This window comes from Oxyura jamaicensis, chromosome 1 (assembly GCF_011077185.1).
Source record: "Oxyura jamaicensis isolate SHBP4307 breed ruddy duck chromosome 1, BPBGC_Ojam_1.0, whole genome shotgun sequence".
Taxonomy (NCBI): Eukaryota; Metazoa; Chordata; class Aves; order Anseriformes; family Anatidae; genus Oxyura; species Oxyura jamaicensis.
In genome coordinates this window covers 138,245,735-138,269,358 of record NC_048893.1, presented here as the reverse complement: position 1 = coordinate 138,269,358, position 23,624 = coordinate 138,245,735, and the positions used below count along the sequence as shown (strand labels likewise).

The window sequence follows — 23,624 nt, the reverse complement described above, 5'->3', positions numbered from 1 at the left end:
AAAAAAGTCTGCTTTCATATGTATCTTGCAAGAAAAAGTTTCCAAGAAGAGAAAACAGATACAAAATTCAACTGCAAAATAAACTCCCATGATAGAAGGTTAAGGCACTTTGTGTTGGGCTGCACTCCAGTAGTTAACTAACAATTAACCACAATAACCAAAACTTTTCTCCCCCACTTTTTCACACACACACACAAAACCTAAAACGCCTAAATATGCATACTAAATGTGGTTGCTTAAAAGAAAGTATCAGGTAGATAAATGCCAATTTACAATCATCTGTCTTCACTTACAGCCCCTAAGAGTCTTACTGGAAAAATGCTTGTCTCAAATATTGTAGCAAACAGCTGAAAAGAACTCCAAAAAAGAAGTCACCAGAAATCATCACAGCACTTTCACAGATGAAACAAAAAAAAATACCAGCACAACTCCATGCAAGTCAATGTACTTATCTGTAATACTACAAATCCTAGCGTCATTTCTTTATTATTATTATTATTATTTATTTTATTTCAGAGCACATAAAAATATAAAGTTGAAAAATTCAACCATGTTTTCAGCATCTTTTCTTTATCACCCTTTTAATGGTGATACATGCAAAACAATGGATTGGGGCCCAGAAGTACAAAGCTACGTCCAAGTAGATACAGCCACATGCCTTTATTTTTTCTTTTCTGCCGCAGATAAACAAGATATGATTTCTTGCCATCAGCTCCTGGTCAGGTTTCAGAACTGGCCACTTTCCACCCTATCCAGGATGCTCAGCCCAAGCACATCCCCTTTGACAAATTCTTAGTGCAATTTCTAGGTAGGTAACACAGGTGAGACACAGAATGCGAACGTTTTCCTGAGTAGGAGCACAGTCTAGAAAGCTTCGAGTTTGCAAGAAGTCTGAAATATTTTAATTTTCCTGATCATTTCAAGCAACTAAATTTAGAAAAAAAGCAATGTATGAGTTCTCACAGGATTGTTCAATAAATGTTTAAGAAGTCATGGATTTCATTCAATTTCTCTAACACATTTGGTAATCAACTGTTCAGCTGAAATGCATGCAGTACCATGAGGAGTTTAAAACATACCTGCTATGTCATATATTTCCCCATCCCCTTAAAGAAGCAATGATGAGGACTGTTGCTAAGGAAGGGCCCCCAGAGCTTGCACAGTACAGATTCCTTTGGTAATGGGGAAGTCAGACAACCACGGAGGGGCAACAAGAAGAACAGAAAGGCTAGGAAAACGCAGACTACACAAACATTTTTAATTTATCATCTGCAGTTTCAATTAGAAAACAAATGGTCTTCAAGGTTGGTTCTTCAGTGGATATTACATTTCTGTAGATTACCACTATTTAACAGTCCACCAACATCTGCACGCGTACTTCAAATGTCTGGTTGAGGCCAACACAATAAATTGGGTCACTATCCATAGCCCAAACAGAAACAAAGTTGCACAGTTTTCCTATTAGGGTATAGTTTGGGAACAGGATGAGTAGTTTATACTCCTTGAAGAAAACTCTGTTCATAACACACAGAATTTGTGTAGAAAGCATTTTAGAATTACCTTTGCAGTATTATTTTTAAAAGTGGGTTTTAATTTCCCTTCGTTGTGGAACTGTTCAAAGTTTGGCGCAATAAATAGATTTCAGAATGAGGTAATTTTTTCTTAGATGGCATCTGATAGCGTACATTCTTCCAGAATTTTGTATTCACTGAACAAGATTTTTCTGAGAAGTCTCCTTTCCATTGGATAGCCCCATGTTTTTGCTTAATGTACCTGACTGATTCTGGCATGCTTGTGTAGTCCAGTATTTCATCCATTTCTATAAGAATTACTTGAGTCCCATCACGGATGAGAGCATTATACATAGCTAATTGTTGTTCACAAGCATCTTCTAACAGGCAACTAGGTGTTTCCGATGCCAAAATAATCATCAGCCTTCTGCTTTGCTTAAGGGTTTCATCAGCAACACTGACCACAGCTGAAAGAACAATCAAAGTTTGCATAGAAACTTTATAACTGATGTAAAATGTTTCATAGCTTTTAAACTTTATGTGTGTGTATATATTTATATATATATATATATATATATATGGAATAGCAACTAGCTCAGAGAAAGAACTGATAGGTCTAAGATCTCCCAACTATCATCCATGATTCAAATCCATTGCATAAAATTGCTGACAAAAATTGTTTTCTTCAGTCCCCATGAGCTTGTTTATCATTAGAAGGAAAATGCAGACCCTTATAACATCAAAGCAGAAATTTGGGTATGGAACAACAACAAAAAAAAAACAACAATTATCCAATGGACAAGAGGTCAAATTCTCTGTGTAAAAACAAACAAAGAAACAAAGAAACTTAGTTTTAAATTAGCTTTCCAATAATAGATGTTTTTTTTACTTGTATCTGTAATCTTCTAACCCCAACATATTAACCCTGCTAATTAAACCATACCTTCTCCTGGTAAATCATCCCTTCCTAATATAAAGAGATTATATCCACATTGTTGTTCTAAAACACTGGGGAGTATTCTAAGAACAAAAGTTTCCAGATGATAGAAGCTGCTGCCTCCACTGCCTTTTGTGTACAGGACGTATGCATCATAGATTTTCCCATCTAAAACAAACACAAATGTTTCTGTTAAAAAGGGAAAAACAGCAAGGTTATTACAAGGTTTCATTTTGAACTGCTTAAAGAATATTAATGAAGGATTTATTCACACCTTCCTGACAGAATAACAGCAAAATATTAAAATGCTCTACAGGTCAAAAGGAAGATGATGAACCCCAGAACCTGATCTCTTTTTCCTGTCATGGGAAGGAACATTGCCAGCAAGTGAGCTGGATGCAAGACCCTGGGGCCTGCAGGAAGGACCCCCCAGCCCCACAGGTGCCAGGACATTAATAGAGTCTTCTTGCAGGACTTTCTTCACCACCGCTCCTGAAACAAACCCAAAAGCAGTTCTCTCCACTTAGGATGAACCACCAGCAATGGTGGAAAAATGGCAATTCTTTCCTAATAATTATGTGAGGAAAAGGCAGATAGAGACCAGAAGAAACATGACGTTTTGAGAGTCAGTATTAAATAATAAACAGGAGTGAAGTGAAGACTCAAGCAAAATCAAATTTAACAAGATAAGTTTCATTCAACAAGTTACAAAACATATTTTCTTTGATTTTATTTTTTAATTAGAATATTAAAATTTACTGGGAAAACTCAGCTTTTAACAAAAGTTGACATTTGTGTGTGTGTGTGTGTGTGAAGACATTTCAGATAGCTATGACTATACGTGAACTATCTTATTGCACATAATCCATTTACTTTCAAGCTCTGGGGAACTTCAGACAATTGAATTCTGAAGGCTGCCCAAGCAAAATATTTACTATGTTGCACTTATTCCCACTTTTTCACACTCATTCAATGTATTTATCTACACTGCATCAACAGAAACACATATTTAATAGATAACACATAATAATTAATAGAAACACAATAGAATCACAAAAGAGACAACTAGTAGAATTTCTTCTCTCTGGTAAGTAACCATCATAACTTGCAGGATTTATAAGGAAAGTGATGGGTAAGAAGACAGACAAGTTGCGCAAAAACAAACAAATAAATGTTTTTGTCTGAGAAAATCATAGTCTCATTTTCAATATAAATAATTAATGTGCTACTCTACAGGATGTAGCTCTGCTGACACCTATTGATCATCATCAGTGACCACAAATCTACATGCAGAGAAACTACAGAAAAGTGAGTGCAACACGCTAATTTGGAAAAAAATATGGAGTTCTTTCCGACCATAACTCATCATAACTGCCTTAAATGTTATGCAGTGTTTATTACCTCAATTATGATTACATATTTCACCCATATGACTGAAAAAATCTTTTGAAACATATCTGAAAAATTCTCAAGGAAATTCCAAATACATTCAATTAAATAATCATATTATTGCTTAGAAATAATGATAAATTAAAAAAAAAATCAATAGGCTAGTTACAACATAATTAGTCACACTCACTTACCTTCCTTACTTGCAGAGGCACATCCAGAATCCCGGTACCAAAGCACCAGGTCAATCTTGAAAATCTTATAGATTATTAAAATAATAAATGTTAAAAGCAACAAAGAGAGAAGCCCTCCAATGAGCCATGATCGTGTATCAGGAACTGCACAAAATATAATAACAATAAAAATAAAATGTTGAATTTGTCCAAATCTGATCTTTCACACAAATGTAATATGAATTTGAATATCACATTTTTCACTTCCACCTTTTAATAATGATAAATACATAACTACAGTGACTCCTCCCCTGTGCATGGGGAACATGCATAAATACACAAAGAGTAATCCTTGTGCACAAGGATTGTGCACAATCACATTCTATTGATGTGATATATGAGCAGTTGGTGTCAAAACCCCTTCTGGGAAAGTCAAGTGAAACAAAGGCCACAAAAAGTAGCAGTAGTCCTTACCTCTGTGTTTTAGTATAATATAGGATGCAACCTGCCCAAAGGCATTTGAAGCTTGACAGACAAACGGTTGTTCATAATCTTCACTATTCACTTCTGAAATTATGAGCTTCACAGAATAGATAGGGCGTCCGTCATAAGAAGTTTCCTCCCTATCCAAAAGGTGACAAATAGAGCCATAAAACCGCAGTCCTTTCTGTAATGGCTTCATCACTAATAGCTGAAACATGACAATGGTCACTTCCATCTGCAAATGTCAACTGAACAGATGAGTAACTGCATTACATGAGGGACACCCAAACAGCAGTTGGGCCTCTTACTGACGTTTAGCATAGACATCAGAAAACATGAGCCAATCCTATCAGGAGCTGTGTTTCCCCAAAGAAATGATATCTATAAAGTACAGTACAAACGTATATCTTACAAATATAAAAAAACCCTTGTTATAGGCAGTTCTCAGCCCCTGTGAAAGTAGGTGGAGAGCCCCAGGGCTTGGCTGAAGAGAAAATTGCACAACATGAAATGACTTAACAAGAGGCCCCAGTACAAGGACGTCATCTTCTGGTGAGCAGCTCAGGGACAGACACCGAAGTCGTCAACCAAAGCAGACAACACTAACTCATGATGCATTTCCATCTGCAGGAAATAGGGTCTATACTGTTGCTTCATCCCAAGGATCAGAATAGACTCTGAACAGCTATAACATCAGCTGGCACCATTACAACATACAGGTTATTCCCATTGCATAAGGGCACAAAAAAACTACTAAGGCTGCACGTTCAATTAGTTGTGTTCTATGTGACTGATGTTCAAACTAAGTAAGTTTTTAACTATCAGCAAAATGAGGGCTATTACTACCTCATTAACAGTAGATCTCAAATACAAAATTAACTAACCAGCCTACTTAGCCAACTTTTCTTCCTTTAAAACATACTCCCATTACCATTTGAAATGCAAAATAATAAAAAAAAGGCTTGAAATAACTCATAGAAAGCACGTTTAGGACCACACGAATCAGTATATGACCAATAGGTTATAGCAGTTTGAACACTGTAAGGAGTAAATGAATCAACATCATTAATACAAATGACTAGATCCAGAGAATATTATGTTTGCAAATACAACAAGACAACCATTTAAGTGTTAGGAAATATAAAAAATAACATCGCTTTTATTATATCAGCTCAATGCCTTTATTATGGTCGAATTGTCTATGGCATCACAATTGTTTATGACATTACAAGATATGACTTCTGTATAAGGTTTTCTCTAAGTGAGCACTAAAATAATTCAGCATTTATTTCCCCCTTTGTTTTACAATGAGGACTTAATAATTTCTCTGAACCATCTTCTTACCTTGAAGATATCATTCTCATTTCATCAGTTTCTCCCTCACAGATGGTGCTTGAGAACGTATAAAATCAATCACATTTTTTCTTCATAGCACCACCATGAGACGAGGGCTGACAAAAAAACTAGCTTTCAGTTCCTTAGTTCCCAATCTATCATATCTATGACACTTTTAGATTTCCTTCTGCTCCTCTTTCAGTTGCCTTTCCGAGTCAGGTTTAATTTTTTCCCTCCTAACTCCACTTAACCTGCCTTTCATCCTCACCTTATCTAACAATTGCTTCACTCAGTCCAAATCCCAGTCTTCCTCCCAGACCCCAACCCATCACTGGAAATCTGTCTTCCTTTTCTGCTCTCACTCCACTAAGCTTCAGCGCGCATCCTCGACAAAATCTCCCATTAGCTCTCCACCTGATCTCAGTTACACTTCTCTAACTCAAGACCCTTAAAACTAGAAGTTTCAATTTCTCCTGTAAAGCACAGGTTATTCTTCTTGTAACCTTTCAGAGAGGTAGATGGGAAGGAGAAGGAGAACACAGGAGAGAGAGTCTGAAGATCATGTGGCAGGACATGCTTGACCCCACTGAAAGAAGTCTCTCCACTGGGCCAGAACTTGCTCAATAGAAAATGCATTACAGCTGTGAGACCGTAAGCCTCTGTAGATCACTTTTTCCAAGGTCAGAAATTTAGATAGATTTTTATAATGATCAGAAATAGCATAATTCACACAAAATCTATGCACACACTACATTTCAAGTTTCTACTTCAAACAGAAAGTGAATTGGAGGAGGCAAGCATTTCATGTAAGAGTGAGAAAGTTCCACTTTGGTTGCCAACCCAGTATTTTCTAATCTGAAAGTATACTTACTCATAAGGCCTTGCAAAAATTCTGCTCATATAAAATACATCAATATACACACCGTTGCCTGTCCAAAACACCTCATACCCATCAGCACCTGTTGTATTGCAATCCACTGTAACCTGTGAGCCTATAAAATTGTGTTACAAAGTGAAACGTTAATTTTCATACTCTAATTAAATGCTATACAGTTCTGTTCACAGACTCCCATATAGACCAGCTAAGGAAGGCCCCATACCCTTTCAGAAAAACTCCTCTAACAGTGTCTATAGATTCACTGATGTGCTGTTTCAAAAAGAGACCGATAGGATGGAAGAGGCCAAATCAGGAGATGTCTCCTTTTGTGGTATCACTGTCCCTGCAGATTCAAAGATGGATCTGTTTTCAGAATCTCTTTCAGAGTGATGGAAAGCAATGGATGTGACAGAGAATCACTTGGTTTCCCTGTAACTTTCTTTGCATCTGAGAAATTTCCCTACAGCTTTTCTATGACTTTGTAAGCAATGTCCCTTGTCTCTTTCCTTCCCACCCCAAACACTTCTCCTGCAAGAGACTAATGCAAAGGAGAAACTGAGCTGGTCACTGAACTAGGTTTTGTCTAAAGAAAACAAGCACACACTCTTCTTGGGCGTGAATTTTCACTAGGATACAAAACCATATTTTTTTATAGAGAAAATTACTTACCAAGTTCCACTTCAATGGAGTTGTTTCGTGGATAAGATATTTCTGGAGGCTTTTTTGGTGGGCTCACTAAGCAAAAGATAGAAAGTCCTTTTCAGAAAACCAGGGACAGCTGCAGCCTGTTCTATGCTCTATAACCAAACAGCAACCTAAACACACCCTGTCCTATCGACAAGGTTGACAGCAATTTTACAACAGACATCACTCAATACTCAGAGTGTCATATCTAAGACAGTCATGTTACATGTTTAAGAAGAGATTGGACTGTGCACTTAGTCACATGGTCTGAACTTTTGGGTAGACCTGTGCGGTGTCAAGAGTTGGACTTGATGATCCTTAAGGGTCCCTTCCAACTCAGGATATTCTATGATTCTATGATTCTACTTATGACTTGAAGCTCAACGATTCTTCACTCCTCCTTTTCCAAAATGTAGTGCTACTAATCTGATGTCATCATGCTGATGACAGACTGTCTGTTCCATGACATATAAATCATGTAATATTGCATGCAGAGGTGCTGAAAAGGATATGGATAAATATCTATAGTATTAGCACTTTACAGGCTGGCTAGCTTATCAGTCAACAGCTCACAGATACAAACTGGAGAGAAATAATTTTAGACTGCAATTCATCTGGTTTAGACTTTCACTATTATAAATGTGAAATTAAATTTCTGTACTCCAGTTAAAGGCCTTACAGTTCTGCCCAAAGCACTATCTAAAGAAAGTATAACACCAAACTTCCTGTTTAGATGTTTACATTAATACTAGGCATACAACACTCTGAAAAGTTTATTTCTCTCTACAAGTTACAAAGGGAGAGTAATCAACAGAGTGGCAACAGTAGATTAAAATATATAAATTCTCATCTAGAATTTATTTCCCTTTTTTAGGTGCAAACTAATAGTCCTATGCATGCCTACCACAAACTGAATTTTTAGCTGTCATTAGAAACCTGGACAAAGTTTTGTAGAGTCATTGTTGTAAACAAAAAGTGAATTTATCTACTTACCTGCTACAGTCAGAATAACGTCTCGTGAAATGTTATATCGCTTTCCATTGTAGATATATGTTGTTTTGCATGTATAGTTTCCTTGATCTTGCACAGTCACATTGAAAATCACAAGATCACTGTTTGAAAAGGCAAACCTTTTCCCTTTCAATAGCTGACAGTCCTAAACATGTGTAAAGAACTCATATCACTATCACATGATTTGTAACTCTTTAATCCAATCTGAGCTTTCAGCGGACCACAACATAAGGATGGATTCCTTGTGGGGCCTGAGGAAGGGGAAGGGGGCTAAAATAAAAGCAAACCACACTTCACTTTGAGTTTTTAATTCACAGATACACCCATTATTCTCATATTTAAAAAAATAAATAAATAAAATAAAATACTGAAGAGAGGGATAAGAAAGTGACATGGAGGGGTCAGGTTATACAAAAGTATTTGTTAATGGAGAATCACTCAGTGATTAGACTTAATTTTTCCAAGTACTCAAATGTTCTCAGTATCTTATAGACTGCACAGGCATGAGGCAGTAATGCTGGAGAAGGCAATATGTTCTTAACAGAAAGAGCCATTAGATAATTGTGAACAATATGAAATGACATTCATTTGATGGAACAATACTGAACACACAATGGATATGCTTTGCCTCACAAAGTACATGCTAAGTCTGTTTCCACACAAAAGAAATGAATGACAGTGTTTCACTAGCAGGTTAAAAGATGCCACCTAGTGGATTCATGGGTCAAAGCTACATTTAAACTGAATTTCTATCCCATTATTCAAAAAAAAAGTATATAACTTTAGAAGATGAAAGTCTTATTCCCCCATTTGTAATAAATATGTAGTTTTTCTCCTACAATTCAGTTACTTATATTTTAAATAATTGACATAATAATTAAATAATTTATGTCAGTAAAAAAGAGGGCATTGTTACCTTATACCAGCGAACAGGCAGAATATTATTCTCATTCCTGAAGTAACTCAAGTGTGGACACACAACCTTTGCAGATGATAAAGTGAATACCACCTCCTCTACAGCAAATTTTTCATTTAAGCACGAACCATCAATCCTCTCAAAAACCGTTACTTTTGTAGACATTTTGCTGTAGCTTGTCAAATTCCTGCAACTAACATAACATTATTAAGTTAAGCTACTTTATATATTTTCCAACTCAAAAATATATTGTATTCTTTTTGGAGAAGAAAGAGAGAACTACAATGTATAATTTCTCTTATAGATTTACTTTTACCTACTATGAAAAAAAAAAAAAAAAAAAAAAAAAAAAAAAAAGACTTACGTCCCCCAATATAAAGTTAGTTTTTGTGAACATATTCTCCCTTCTTCTGCCTTCTTAGTTAGTATTTCTCTTACCCCAAAAATCCTACTTGCTTCTTAAAAGTTATTCCATTTGCAACTCATTTCTATAGTAATTTAATTTTTTTTAACCTTCACCTTATGACACATTCATAATCTCCAGAATCTTCTAACATTGCAGGGAGAAACCAAATTAAATTCTTCTGCTGATGAATTCTAGAAAGTTTGTCTCTAGGCACAGCTGTCTGGTTACCAACTTTATACCATGTTAAGTTGTAGTCTCCACTTTTAAAATTCAAGCTCTTTTCCAGAGAACATGTAATAGCAAGAGGCTGCCCATCAGGCACAAGACTGTGCCTAAACATCACATCATAGGCTTCACATTTCTCTAAAGGAAAGAGATAAACATTAAAGAAAACCTCAAACATTGTGAAAGAATACACTGAACTCATATCTTGATCATGTTCACAAAGTTCATTGTAGTGTCCACCTTCATTCTTAAGCCATTTACTAAAACACAATTATAATCCCTTGTCTTTGGAGATCAGAGCATTATTCAGTAATGCACAGACATAGTTATGCTATTGAAATGAAATGCTGTTTTCCAAATGCAACTTTTACACTTAACAGAATCACTTTGTTTGCAGCTGATTGTCATTTGTATGCTTTAGTTCAGATGCAAATGATTAGAGTCCTTGTATTTCTCCGGTCTGTTGCACACGCATAATACACGTGCACACACATTTTTCAAATTTAGTGTCTTTATTTGCTACTTTCACTTAAGTGTAGGCAAAGTAAGTCTTCAAGGCAGACTGTGCTTGCAGTACCCAAATGTCCTAAGAGGACAATGAAAGTTAAAGTTGCAGTTGCACAAGTATTAAATTTGCTATGGAAATTTCAACTCACCCCTCATTTTATGAGCATTTAGAGAGGAACTATTACAAGCACACTTATGATGAGCTCATTTTCTTTCCCCTGAACCCAAGGAGATCCAGATGGGAAAAGAGCAACACCACAAAGTTTTTTTTTGTTTGTTTGTTTGTTTGTTTTTTGTCAGTACAAAAAAAAAAGGCACCAACTCTGGATACCGTGGTCACATTCCAGAGTCAGTACTATTTATCTAAAATACCTTGTTTTATTAGAATGCAAGAACAACCATGCATGGCCATGCAAGTGTCTGCCCAGTGCAAAAGCCTGGCTCTGGTAACAGTCATTTTCATATGCATAAGAAAGTAAAGTAGGACAGAACAAGTAAATTAATACTTTGTTTTCGGCCCCTCTTTCCCCCTTCATGCTCTTCATAAAAAACTATTGCATTTTATTATTTCTCTGGGTACCATGTATTTCTTGTTATGAGAAATGGCAACATAAACATTCCCTTATCTGCCTACTCTGTTGTACTCATGATTTTACAGACGTCTGCCACATCTTCCCTCCGTCATTTCTTTTCTTTACTTCGGAATCCTCATTCATTTAATGACTTCTCATATGGAAGCCATCACATTTCGGACAACACTGTCACCTACTTCTTTGCCTATTTTGACCCAGTCTTTCCCAGATAGAATAATCAAAATTGCAGAGTTCAACTGATGCACATTTGCCATGAAGTTATATAGGGCATAACAAAACCTTGTTTTCTAATGTATTTCTTTCCTAAAATTCTGCTTTTCTGACCAGCACTGAAGGCACAGTTAATGATTCCAGAGAGCATCCAGAGATGTCAAGGTAGTATTTTTCCCAAGCATTTCTACCATAATGTTCTCACCACATACATCCAGTACACGCATATGTCCTATATGCATGCCAAATTACTTAACAAAACACTGAATAGCTCAGATATCTGTACAGATTGCTCCATAACAACTTGGATGGTTATGAAATGAAGACCAATAATTACTTGCTGTGGTCACAGGAACTGATACATTTTTCTGTCACTAAGTCCTAAGGCTCTGAAAGAGTATCATATTTTGTGCACTTCCTCCTTTACATTCTCTGAAATCCCTCTCCTCCAATGCTGGCCATTATTTTAACTCAGCTTAAAAAACAGAATATCCAAAGGACTGGTGAGTGTAGGAACTTGTCCATCCACAGATAATAGAAACTCAAGCAATGGAAATTCAGAGTATTTTTCTTCTAACAATCTGGCACTGCAGCAAGATTCTGGGTAGTAAGACAAGATTATGGCAGCAACTCATTTGATACATTTGAAAAGTTTTAAACATGCACTGGATTCTTGGTTGACAGCTGAAGGGCAGAAGCTAAACTGAATACTCTCGTAGTTGTAAAAAAATCAGTGTTGTATTAATTGTCATATGGCTGTATTTTCCAACATGGAAAAAAAGTCGCATGAACACACTTCAGAAAGTTAGAACCACAACTCCTTTCGTCAGTTCATACACCAGAGGGCTGTGCTGCCATTCAGCGGGATCTCAACAGGCTGGAGAAATGAGCTGACAAGAACCTCATGAAGTCCACAAAGGCAAATGCGAAGTCCTGTACATGGGGAGGAATCCCCCCCAGGCCCCACAAGACTCCAGACTACCTTAATGTCCTGGCAGACCATAAACCAGAAATGCTCGCTCATGGCAAAGGTAGCTAAAGGTGTCCTGGGCTGCATTAGAAAGAGTGCTGCCCAGAGGCTGAGAGAAGTGTTCCTTCCTGCACTCAGAAATGGTGAGATGCATCTGGAGTAGCACTTGCTACTACAAGAGAGAAATGGATTTACTGGAGCAAGTCTATTGAAGGGTCACAAAGATGAGAAAGGGACTGGAGCATCTAGGAAGAGAGGCCAAGAGAGCTGGAACTGTTCAACATGAAGAGAAAGTTCAGTGGTGGGGCGGATCTTATCAATGTGTAAACATACACACCTGATGGAACAGAATGAAAAAGAGGGAGACAGCTTCTTCCCAGTAGTGCCCACTGACAGGACAATAGGCATGAGAAACACTGAAACACATGAAATTCCATCTGAACACAAGAAATCACTTTCTTACTGTTCGGGTGATCGAACACTGGAACAGGTTGTTCAGAGAGGTTGTGGAGTCTCCATTTGTGGAGATGTTTAAAACAAAACTGAACATGGTCCTGAGCAACCTGCTCCAGGTGACCCTTCTTGGAGCTGGAAGATTCGACTAGATGATCTCAAGAGGTCACCTACAACCTAAGTGATTCTGTGTAAGATAGTACATAAGATATCACACTATGTTTTATAGGCTCCTGCTTTTGGAAATGATTTAAAAAAATCTCACTGGCATGCACACAAATTTAACTTTTACCATTAAATTTAACTTTCAGCCATTTTCACATAAAATTACTATTACTTATGTGAAAAGTTGTTTCCAAACAAGGCATTACATAGCCACCAATGAACCTACCTGCAATAATTAAAGACAGAAATGCTGTCGTGATCTTACAGGACAGTAATGTTTTTACTGTAAAGTTACCCTACAGAAAAGGAAAGAAAACCTTGAATTAGTGTTTTCCAATATAAATCTCCGCAATTGAAAATCAACATTTGCATTACACAGTTTCTATTACATATTCAGTGTCTTTTGTCAGCTGTACTTTTCTCATATAAGTGTATGCACTTCACATATTTGTAGCATATTAAAAGGAACTATCTAGACTACAGGAAAATATAACCATCTCTAGGACTAAAAAGCAAGAATTACAGGGCCATCCCACTACGTAACATGTTTTCTCTTAGAAAAGGAAGGCTAAATTCTGATTGAATGTGACAGGCAACTATACATAAGAATGTCTATGCCAGCAGCATCAGAGGTCCCTCAAAAGCAATATCCTGTCTCAAGCTGTGGCCAGTAGCAGATGACTTGGGAAATATAATGCAAGAGAACAAGAATATACAGATAATCCTCTGGAACAGTCTCCTAGAACCCATCAACTTATGATTTAGGAAACTATGCCAGAGTCAGTATCGAGATACTTGGTAGTCCCCAGCAGATTCTTTCCCACAAAACTAGTCCAACACCCTCCAAACCCATTGGAACCATGGCAAGAAGCCACAAATTTTAAATACTGACACAGAAATTTGCCTTGGCTTGTTTTGAGCCTGTTACCTGCTCTTTTTATCTGACAGCTCCTAACTTTTATACCAGGAGAGAAAAAAAAAAAAAAAGTGAACATTTCCGATTCAGCTTGTCAAGCACTCAGGATTTTCCACATCTAGCACACTCCTCCCCAGTTCTTGTTTTTACAAGTTAGTCTTCATCTCTTTAACTGCCCATTAGATGGAGCCTGATTTCATACTTCTGATCATCTTTGCCACCTTCTTTTGTACCTTCCTGGAGATCTCCAAAGGCTGCCTGGAGATGGGCCTGGGCAGCCTGCTCTGGGTGGCCCTGCTGGAGCAGGGCTTGGACAAGGTGGCCTCCAGAGGTCCCTGCCAACCTCATCCCCTCAGTGTGATTCTCCAGGTACACTACATCCTGCCTGAGATGGTAGGAAAGACCAGAAGTGGCATCCAGTCATCAAAACATAGGTGCACTACAGATTTATAAACTGAAACAATTATTTATTCTGGACTAATTTCTATTAACTTCAAAGTAATTTCTAACCTTCTATTCATTCTTTGACTACAACTAAGTATTGACCTAATATTTTCATGGGCCTATGAGCTCATCACTAAGTGTTAAAAAATCAGGTAAGCCCAGTCAGCCACTGTGTATGTGATGTTAGGATTTCACCCATATGTGTTCATTTAAAATTTTCTTCATCGCTATCATGACATCCTGATGACACTCTTCTCAATTAACACCTCCACTTTCTACCCTGAATAACTTCGTATTGTCAGCAAATTCTGCCACTGCAACAGTTCTGCATTGTCCAGATCATTAAAAAATATGCTGAGCAAAAGAGATTCACTTGGGACACCACTGGCAATCTTCCTCCACCTCAGAAACTGAGCATTTATCTTTTAACTACTTATTTATACATATGAGACTACATATGTCATGGCAGTCTCGTTTCACTGACTGCTCTGCTGAATGCCTTTTGGAAATTAAGACAAATTATGTCAACCATGTCTCCTGCATCCAGTGTGTTCACATACACATCTACACTTCTACTACACTTGTAGTGTTTGTGGGCCATGATTTCCCTTCACAAAAGTTAATGCTGACTCCATCCTTATATAATTTATTGGCACTTTTGCTAGTTCTGTTCTTGAAAGTTACCTTCTGCAGACACCTGCTACACTTTTTACATAGCTATGAAAGGAAAAATGTAGTTATACAAACTGAAGAACAATAAGGAGAATCCCATCCTGATGTTAAAAATCTTTAGCTAATCACCAACCTAAATAATAATCAAATATGATTCTTCTGGCTGCTGTCTTTCTTCACCAAACTGACTAAGGAGTGTGCCATGCACTGAGTCATACCCACCGCTTCTTGCAATGCCTTCTTTACTCCTTCTTCCCCTTCTCTTGCCGCCTCCCTCATTGCAAGTTCCACTCTAATTGCCAGGCACGTCTTTTCTTGCTTAGCTTTAAGGAGTTAAGTCCCCACAAGAATGCTGAGCATAAAAAGAAACACACTAAGCTCTAAATCACCAGAGGCGTTTCATGTGTGTTTGTACAAAACTCCACCTTTCTTCGCTAAATGTGATGAATAGACAGTAATTCTTAAAATTTCTATATTTTAGTTTTAAAGAAGATGAAAATATTTTAATGGAAATAATTTAAAAAGAAAACAGGACTGAATGGACTCCACTTATGGCCAGGTATTTTCTGTATAACTTTTTGAATAATTTTTTAAAAAGCTCTGTTCTATTACCTTGCCCAATTACTCTGTCTCAAATATGCTTTCCAAGCAGTTTTTGCCTCACCAGCAGATTCAGAAACTATCCAGCAGTAGTATTTTGCCATGTCCTGAAGAACAATCTTTCAGAACCCTCCTTCTCTATAAGTTCAATGTTCTTTCTAAATAGTTATTTTTTTAACTTACCCTGTTCCCAACACGGAAGAGCTGCAAATATATAGCACTGTGTAAAACCAGGCACATGAACTGCTCTGAGGAGTCCCACACTACTTATCTGAAGAAAAAGCTTCCATTTATGTTTAAGTTATATCCGACAGCAAAACAGGCTCTGTTCTGTAGACATGTTTTCATAAATCATGCTGAAAATAATAAAGTATGACTGCAGAGTCAAGTGCAAATGTTTTTCCTACCACATTATGCCACGACAAACAGCTAAATTTCTCCGTTTTCCCATCCATTTTGTCCACATCTTGAGTCTGCAAGTGACCTGTAGAGCTTTACCACTCAGGACAGAATTCAGATGCAGTTATTTTTGCCCAAATCCTCCAGAGGGGAAAAAAAATCATTGTGTCTGAGGCCATGTCCACAAAGTTTCATCCTGAAAGGAAACATTCTCATCAGTTTAAAAGACAGACAGACAGACAGGCAGAAGTGTCTGAAAGAGTTCTTCAATGATACATGCACCCAAACTGCAATTACACAACAAGTAAAACATAATTTTCATCAAAATATCTGTGATTAAACTAGTACAGACACCTGTTCCTCTTCTGTTTAGCCCTTTCAAAGTAGATATACTCAATTTTTAAAAAATAAAAATAAAAATAAAGACAGTCTCATCAAAAGTTTGAAGACTCATGGCTTCCAGTAATTACTACACACTCACAGCACTTTTTCTTTGAATGTCTTATTCTAACACATGGAAGACTTAAAACGTGCAACACTCCTGTTCTTGTAATTGAAGAGAACTAACACGCACAAGAGAACTAACATGCACGGTTCATTTACATGAACTCACAAATATTTAAAAACAGAAAATGTATATACATAGATACTACCTTAAATGCTTCTTCTAACTGCACGGTCTGCCCTGACTCTTCGTGAGAACTTGTCAAGTCTTTCCCGGTTGCAACAAATGCCTGTGCTGGCAATGTAGCTGATGCTAGAGAGCTGTGTTAGCCCGCCCGTTCAGAGGTGGTTATGGAACCAGGACTTTCATTCGCGATCTATTTTTAGCCATTTTTCTCTGAATCACCCACATCCCTTACCGTTTAAGGGACCAAAGTGCTTTACAGCATCATTTCAATTCTTATCTATTCCTCGAAACACGCACGTGAGTGGGGCAGAGGACCTGAGCATAACGGCGCTCCTGGTCCCAACCAGCCCCTGCTGAGCAAGCCAGCGGCACTGTGACGGGCTACACACACCGATCGGGCCCAGGAGCCAACACTTAGAGAAAAAGTACTTGCATAAACCCTCTCCGAAACTGAGTCAGATCAAACCACGCATTACTCGTGGAGGAAAACACTGACCTTTTATTAAATATTTCACCCCCGCTTTTAAACAGTTTCCAGCCCTGTTTAGCCAAAAGACAACACGTTGGTCAGAGACACCACCCCACCCCCTGACACCCCACCCCCCCCCAAAAAAAAAAGGACCTCAAAGATTACCTGTGCACCTGTACTGATTTTCCTGGAGGGAAAGTGGGATTATCCTGACCCAGCTGATGCCGAATGACTTGTGACACGGCTGACAAGAAAAGCACGGGTCCCCGCTGCGAGCTCACGTTGGCTGCTGCCCTACTCAAGCCCTGCTCCCAGACACCCTTCCCTGGGCTGGTGGGCACCTTCCTGATCCACCAGCCCCCCTGACAGCTCCCAGGGCTCCTGGGGGAAACCCCAGTGCTGCCTGGCTCCCCAGCAGTCTGTGTGGGGGCTGAGGAGTGTGAGAGGGGCTCCTCACCCTGTTCTGTGGGCAGCTCCAGCTGGTGAGGTCTCCCCTTCCCCTGCTGCCACTCGCAGGCAGCGGCGGCGGTGGCGGTGGTGGTGAGGCAGCCTCACGTCAGGGCTGGGCTCCCCTCCCCGCCCAGCACGCTGTTACCTCAGCTGCGATCGCAACAGACTGTCACTGACTTTTTTCTTTTTTTTTTTTTTTTTTTCTTCTTGATTCACAGGCAGCTTCTTATCAGTGCAGCAGAAGCACGCTTCCGTAGCTGAAGAGACCGTGCATCTCCAAGGTGGAGGTGCCAGAAGGAGCCCCTCAGGGACACCAGCTGTTTGTTAGCTTTTTCAAGAGGCTGCCTTGACAGCTTGGTCATGCTGTGTGTCACGCTGAGCTATCTTTTGGCTCAAACTTGAACATACAGGTGTAGTCCCACCTCACTGCCAAGCTTTTACCTGCAAACTCAACACGTACGAAGTAGCCGCGATGGGGTGTTTGGAGCTTCCTTGGCTTGTGGCTGTTTTGGAAATGCTGCGTTCACAATACGCCAGTGTGTGGGGCTCTCTGCTTCACTCACACGCCGCTGCTGGACTCAGAGCTCTTCTAAGCCATGCAGCCAGTACAGAATCAGATACAGGCATTTTAACGCTGTGCTGTCACTTGTTGATTAGCTTACCTGAAAATACATGGTCAGATAGAGCAAAGAGCATCCCTAGGTTCCTTGCAAAGTAATCAGAAATCACGGGCACTTTGGGACTGCCAAGGCAGGTTCTCATTCGTGGTAAAAGTACTCCATAAACACGTTTGCTAAACTTGCTAAGCCAGTTACAAACACTTCACAAAAGCTGTGGAGAATAATCCTTGCTTGTCCTGTTTGTCCCACCCTGCTTTTTCTTATTGCACTTTCTGGCACTGTTTCTAAATTGTATCTACCAAATAAAAACACATTCTACCATCCTGTTCACCGCATGACAACCACAGATAAGATGAGGTCAGATAAGAGTTGAAGCTCTGCTCTGCCTGCATATGTTGCCCTCCACCAAAGCCAGGTACTTAGTGCTGGCTGCAGGCATGTTGTAACAGCTCCAGAGGTTGGGAGGAACACAGGGAATTAACTCATTCCTGGCCCAGTAAAGATGGAAGGATTTATGCAGTCACCTACTCTGCCTTTTGTCAGCAATTATATACGTATTTCGTTTTGAAAATGTTTCTTACGCACTTACTGCTTAAGGTCAAATTATTTTTATGTAAGTTTTCTAGTTTCCGTGTTGTTATTTTGCACTAACAAAAAACATCTGTGGGTTCAAATCTGTTTATCGCAAAGACATGTGAGGGGTTCCATAATCTGTTCTACTGCCTTTTTTCTAGAAGCACTAAATAAAATTTAAAAAAATAAAATAAAATAATCATTTTTGAAGAATGTTGAGATATACACACAGGAGGTTCTGCTCTGTGAATCACAGAATGGCCGAGGTTGGTAGGGGCCTCTGAAGTATTCCTTTTTTCTCATAACTTCACTATAATATCACTAATGGTGGGGAAAAAAAATGTTTCTGGTAAACAAAATGTTAAAACATTACCAAAATGAATAGGTAAAATGAGAACTATTCAATCATTCAACATTGCAGACTGATAAGAATTAGAATTCAGCAAAACCTCTGGAGGAATATCACCTGAAATTACTGTGTTTCATGAGACAGCAAAATCTGGGGGTACATCACTCCTGAAGTACAGAATTTGGCTGTTACAAGTCAAAAAGGGCAAGGAAGACCAGAGAAGTCCATCACCTGACATTGGTTTGCATGAATATTTGATGTTGTCACCAGGACCACTTCAAAGCAGACCAAGAACTGCCAGCTCCAGCAATAAAGCCATGAAGGTCTAAGACAGAATGATGTTGTAACTTGCACAGGGAAGACTAATTCAACTTATCAGTGCCATCTTCAAAATCGAATTGCAGCAGAGCAATGGCTTATCTTTCTGTTACTGAGGAGGTAATAATGAGACCAGATGTGTGTGCAGCAGTTGGTATATTTCATTTTTCCCAAAATGATGTATTTGACAACTAGAATCTATCTCTCTGTGAAATCCTTTTTTTTTTCTTCTTTTTTTTTTCCACCTTGGACAGTATTTCATTGATAAATGATATATGAACAATGAGAATACCTGAAATAAATATTTCATTCCTTCTGCATTCTGCAAGTCAGAGTGTGAATGTTCGCTGCTGTAGGAGCGGGAAGGAAGTTGCCTGACAACAGTCTGAAATAAAACTGTGTTGACAAGAAACAAACAAACAAAAAAACTAGAAAAATGGGCCATGGGATTGACTGGTAAACAAAGACCTGTTTTCAAGTTCACAACCATGAGCACTGGCAAAAGGCAGGTGGAGTTTTAGTTTTGTAAGGTAAATTAAAACATTTAATAAGAAATTTTTAGCTGTAAAAATGACTAGTGAAATGGGACTTCAGAACAATGAGAATGCGAAAGAATTACAGATGACCAGGGTGAGGTGGTTCACGCTACTGTTGTACTGAAACCAGATTAAACCCGCGTTAGTGAGACCCTCTCCCCTCCACTCCCAATTCTGGGAAAAGTAGCTTGAATGGAGTAAAAGTGAGTAAAAGCCATCTTGTTTGATACACTTTCAAACCAAGACATGTGTTTGCCATTCTTCATTCACAGTGTGCTTCAGTGGAAGAACAAGGAGAAAAAAAGCAATGCTGTAAGAAAAAATTGTGTAGTGTTTTATTGAATTAAAAGTGGACCTCTCTTCAAAGTGTCTTTACATAACATGCAGGAAAACTTCAGCAGTCATATAAATATAGCAAAAGAAACAAGTATCGAGAAAAAAAAAAAAAAAAAAAAAGTATTTTGGCTCAGTAAAATAACATTCCACCCAAGGTAGGCATAACAAGTAGCAGTTTTACAATCTATTCCAGACAGCACAAATAAAAATAAAAATTCAGGAGGCCAGAGGTTGCTGGAACTCTGTTGGCTGGCCTGCAAACCACAAACTGTCAAGGTGGAAATACAAAGTCAATATTGGACCCCTAGTCCTCAGGGCATAAATACAATACTTCCAGTGTCTAGTCTTCACATTTGAAATAGGGATCTTCTGACAAAAGAGTTCCAAAACCAAACCGCACAGCTTCTGTCCCACTAAATTCTTCTGTCAAGTGAACCATAACAATCTGCACATTTGCCTTGCCCAGATGGATCTCAGTAACTTGGGATGGATCTCAAGGGTCTTTTAGCCCCTGTCCCCCCCACCGGCTGTCACCAAACAGACACAATATTGAAAACAAGATTTAGTGCAACAGCTTAGTGAATGTGGCACTTCATGACCAGAAGTGTTTCTTCCCTGACATTTTTGTCTTGTATAAAACACAGAATGAGAACAGAGGATAAGGATATGCATTGGTCTGTACATACATGACATTCACCAATTAAACATTCCAGTATCATGAAAGTTAGAGATATCTTGACATTTCAAATGCACATTTTTCCATTCCTGTTCAGAAGTGAAGAGATTCTTACGCCAGTCCGGTCAGACACACACACAACACACGAAGCTTGAAGCTCAGAAGGCACTCTTCCCCAGAAGCAGAGTTCCAAATTTCCAGCATACACTGAGGTAATCGATTAACTTAGGTGGGAGAGCAAGCGATTTCCATTGATTTTGTCACCAGTGAGGCAGAACAAGGGAGTCACAGCATCCCATGGTCACTGGGCAGTTCCGTGGGATGGCGCCTCACATTATCATTTTCTTTTGGTTGAGAAGGGAGTGAAGAAAAGCCATGAAAGAAAAAAGAAAAAAAAAGCCAATAAAGACTGTAGTGTCAAAATGAAGGAAGCAGTCTTCAAAGAGCTGAAGAATTGGAAATGGTGCAGAACATTATTTTTTTCAGACAAACAAAGTGATGTCAGAGACACCAAAGAATCAACTCAAAGGCAAAATTTCTGCCTAACACTGTACTAACAACAGCCTTCAAGTACAGCTTGGAAAGCACTGGAATTTGACACAGTAGTAAGCTAGTTGTTCTGTGATAAGGGAGCTGTACGAGAAAAAAATTGCTGAAATTTGAGTTGGAGAACAAAGGCGCTGCGAGACAGAAGCTAGTAGGACACAAACACAAACAGGAATTCAGAGCTTCAAGCAGCAGTTAAAGGCAGATCTGAAACTCTTGCTACAAATCAGTCATCACAATCTACCCAGAAGTCTTCTCTTCAATGTCTGTACTAGGATAAAAACAATCACAGAGGAGTTAGTGTACACAGCTTCCCTCCTCAACCCAGATAAATTTAATTTAACATACGGAAAAGCTAGAGTTAGAAATGTCTTGTTATTGTGACTTGTATCAAGAAAAATCACCACAGGTCTTTGCCTTACCTATGCCTACCTGTTTTGAACTGCCATATTAGCAAAGACTTCACTTTACTTCACTTTAAAATTAGTAAAAAAACCTTTTGCTTTTTTCCAACTACTGCACAATTAGCAGAGTTGTCATATTTCTTCCTTGGAAATGCAGTCAATTGTTCATTAAACCTACATTTTAAAAATCACCAAAATGGTGCAATATTTATCTTCCCCAAACACTATTAAAAAAAAAGGAAAAAAAAAAAAAAAGGCAAAAATCACTAGCCACAGAAGCAAAACAATGCCTGTGTAAACTAACTTGAACCATGGGCTACTTTCCAGATTAATATACAATTAATCAAACTCTGAAATTGTCTAAGTTGTTCAGGAGACCCAAATATGCCTTATACACCAAGCACACAGCCCACTAGTAACAGACACATGCTGAAGCTTCCATACGAAAACAAATCTCTTAACTTAAAAATGTAAACTCTTGAGCATAGACTGAAAAGCACACATAATTTAGCTCTCACATCTCTCATTCCTGTAAAATTCATAGCTATAAACATGATTTTAGGGAGATTTGATAATTTCTTAACAATCAGTTCCCTGCAATTTATTATCTACATCACTGCCTGTACGCATCTTAGCTTCAGAGCTAACAAAACTGAGATGTACATAAAATTGCTAAAAAAATAAAAAATAAAAAAGAGGGAAAGGAAAAGCATTTGACATCTACGGTAAGTTTTAACAAATTCCTTTCTCAAACAGCTGCACAAAAGTTGCAACTCCAGCATAAATTCTTCTGACCCCAGTTAAATTAGGTGCCCAGTCATCTTAGATTCCTTACAACATCAGTGGAGAGGGGAAAAAAGAAAAGCAAGCAGCTACAGGCAAAAACACAGGCCATCTGTCTCACTCTCTAAGTACTGGGCAATGTTATTTTAGCTCTATTTTCTAAATGCACATGGAGCCAAAAAGCATGAGCACACTATCCCTTTACTTCTGCCATTGCACTTGGACCCCTCTAGGAACCAGATCAACTCATTGATCTGGGAGAAAGCTACAAGGAAAAGAATTTCTGCTATGTTAGTCCGTTCAAGCAGCTTGTTTTCAGACATGACAAATGCTAAAGCCAGCACCCTGGCTGGGAACAGGAGGGGAGACCTGCTCTCTTTCACCAACAGCACCCCATGAAAACCGCCCAGCTGGGTTGCCTGTGCCCTGAAGCCCTTTGGTCCCTAAGCAGAGGGGGATGAAGCCAACCATGCTGCACTCTGCATGAGAGAATGTGTCATGAGCTCATTGCTCCAAATGGCTAATAAGAACATATTAAGCCACATAACTGGAAAAAAAAAAAAAATCCTCTGGAGATTTAACATTTTTATGACCTGGTACAGCAATATAGTATTTTTTATGATGTCTGAGTGGGATAAGTGATTGAAAACCATGCAGTTTTTTAAAACGTAAAAAAGATCAGGTAAGAGAATCTATGCTTTGCCAAGTTGAACAGTATTTTGGGGTGGGGTGGGATTGTCTCTTACATTTTCTCTTAGATGATACCACACTGACGCACTAACACGCAGATGGAATTATCTTTGAGCAAACTGAACAAAGCAGCAAATAACAAACTTGTAACAAATAAGATTCATGTCATTTCATTAAAAAAAAAAAAGCACAAACATTTACTGGCATCAACTAAGCCCATTACATAACATCACAATTACATTTAATACAGTTCCCTTCATATTCAACCTTAAATTGGAAAGAAGTTCTCTTTTTTCCCCCTTCCATTTTTAAAGTCAAAAATATTCCGACAAATCACAGTGCAACTCTTGATAGAGAATGTATTCTC

The 23,624-nt window shown here is 38.4% G+C and overlaps 1 protein-coding gene across 5 annotated transcripts; it reads right to left on the bottom strand.

Annotated features, from left to right (window-relative positions):
• Positions 1 to 659: 659 nt before the first annotated feature.
• LOC118161153 (interleukin-1 receptor-like 2) lies at positions 660 to 18,197 on the bottom strand. Of its 5 annotated transcripts, none has more exons than XM_035316234.1 (12): positions 18,089 to 18,197; positions 15,885 to 16,072; positions 13,072 to 13,141; positions 9,836 to 10,085; positions 9,317 to 9,509; positions 8,383 to 8,545; positions 7,375 to 7,440; positions 6,700 to 6,820; positions 4,485 to 4,633; positions 4,032 to 4,175; positions 2,455 to 2,616; positions 660 to 1,978 (listed from the first exon to the last, which is right to left on the bottom strand). In XM_035316234.1, exons 2-12 carry the CDS (start codon positions 15,930 to 15,932, stop codon positions 1,590 to 1,592), a joined length of 1,755 nt encoding a protein of 584 aa, XP_035172125.1. In that variant the 5' UTR covers positions 15,933 to 16,072; positions 18,089 to 18,197; the 3' UTR covers positions 660 to 1,589. The 5 variants fall into 5 exon arrangements, with proteins under 5 accessions (XP_035172125.1, XP_035172138.1, XP_035172116.1 ...); XM_035316247.1 differs by lacking the exon at positions 18,089 to 18,197 and adding an exon at positions 17,434 to 17,956; XM_035316225.1 differs by lacking the exon at positions 18,089 to 18,197 and adding an exon at positions 17,142 to 17,352.
• Between the last annotated feature and the right edge of the window lie 5,427 nt (positions 18,198 to 23,624).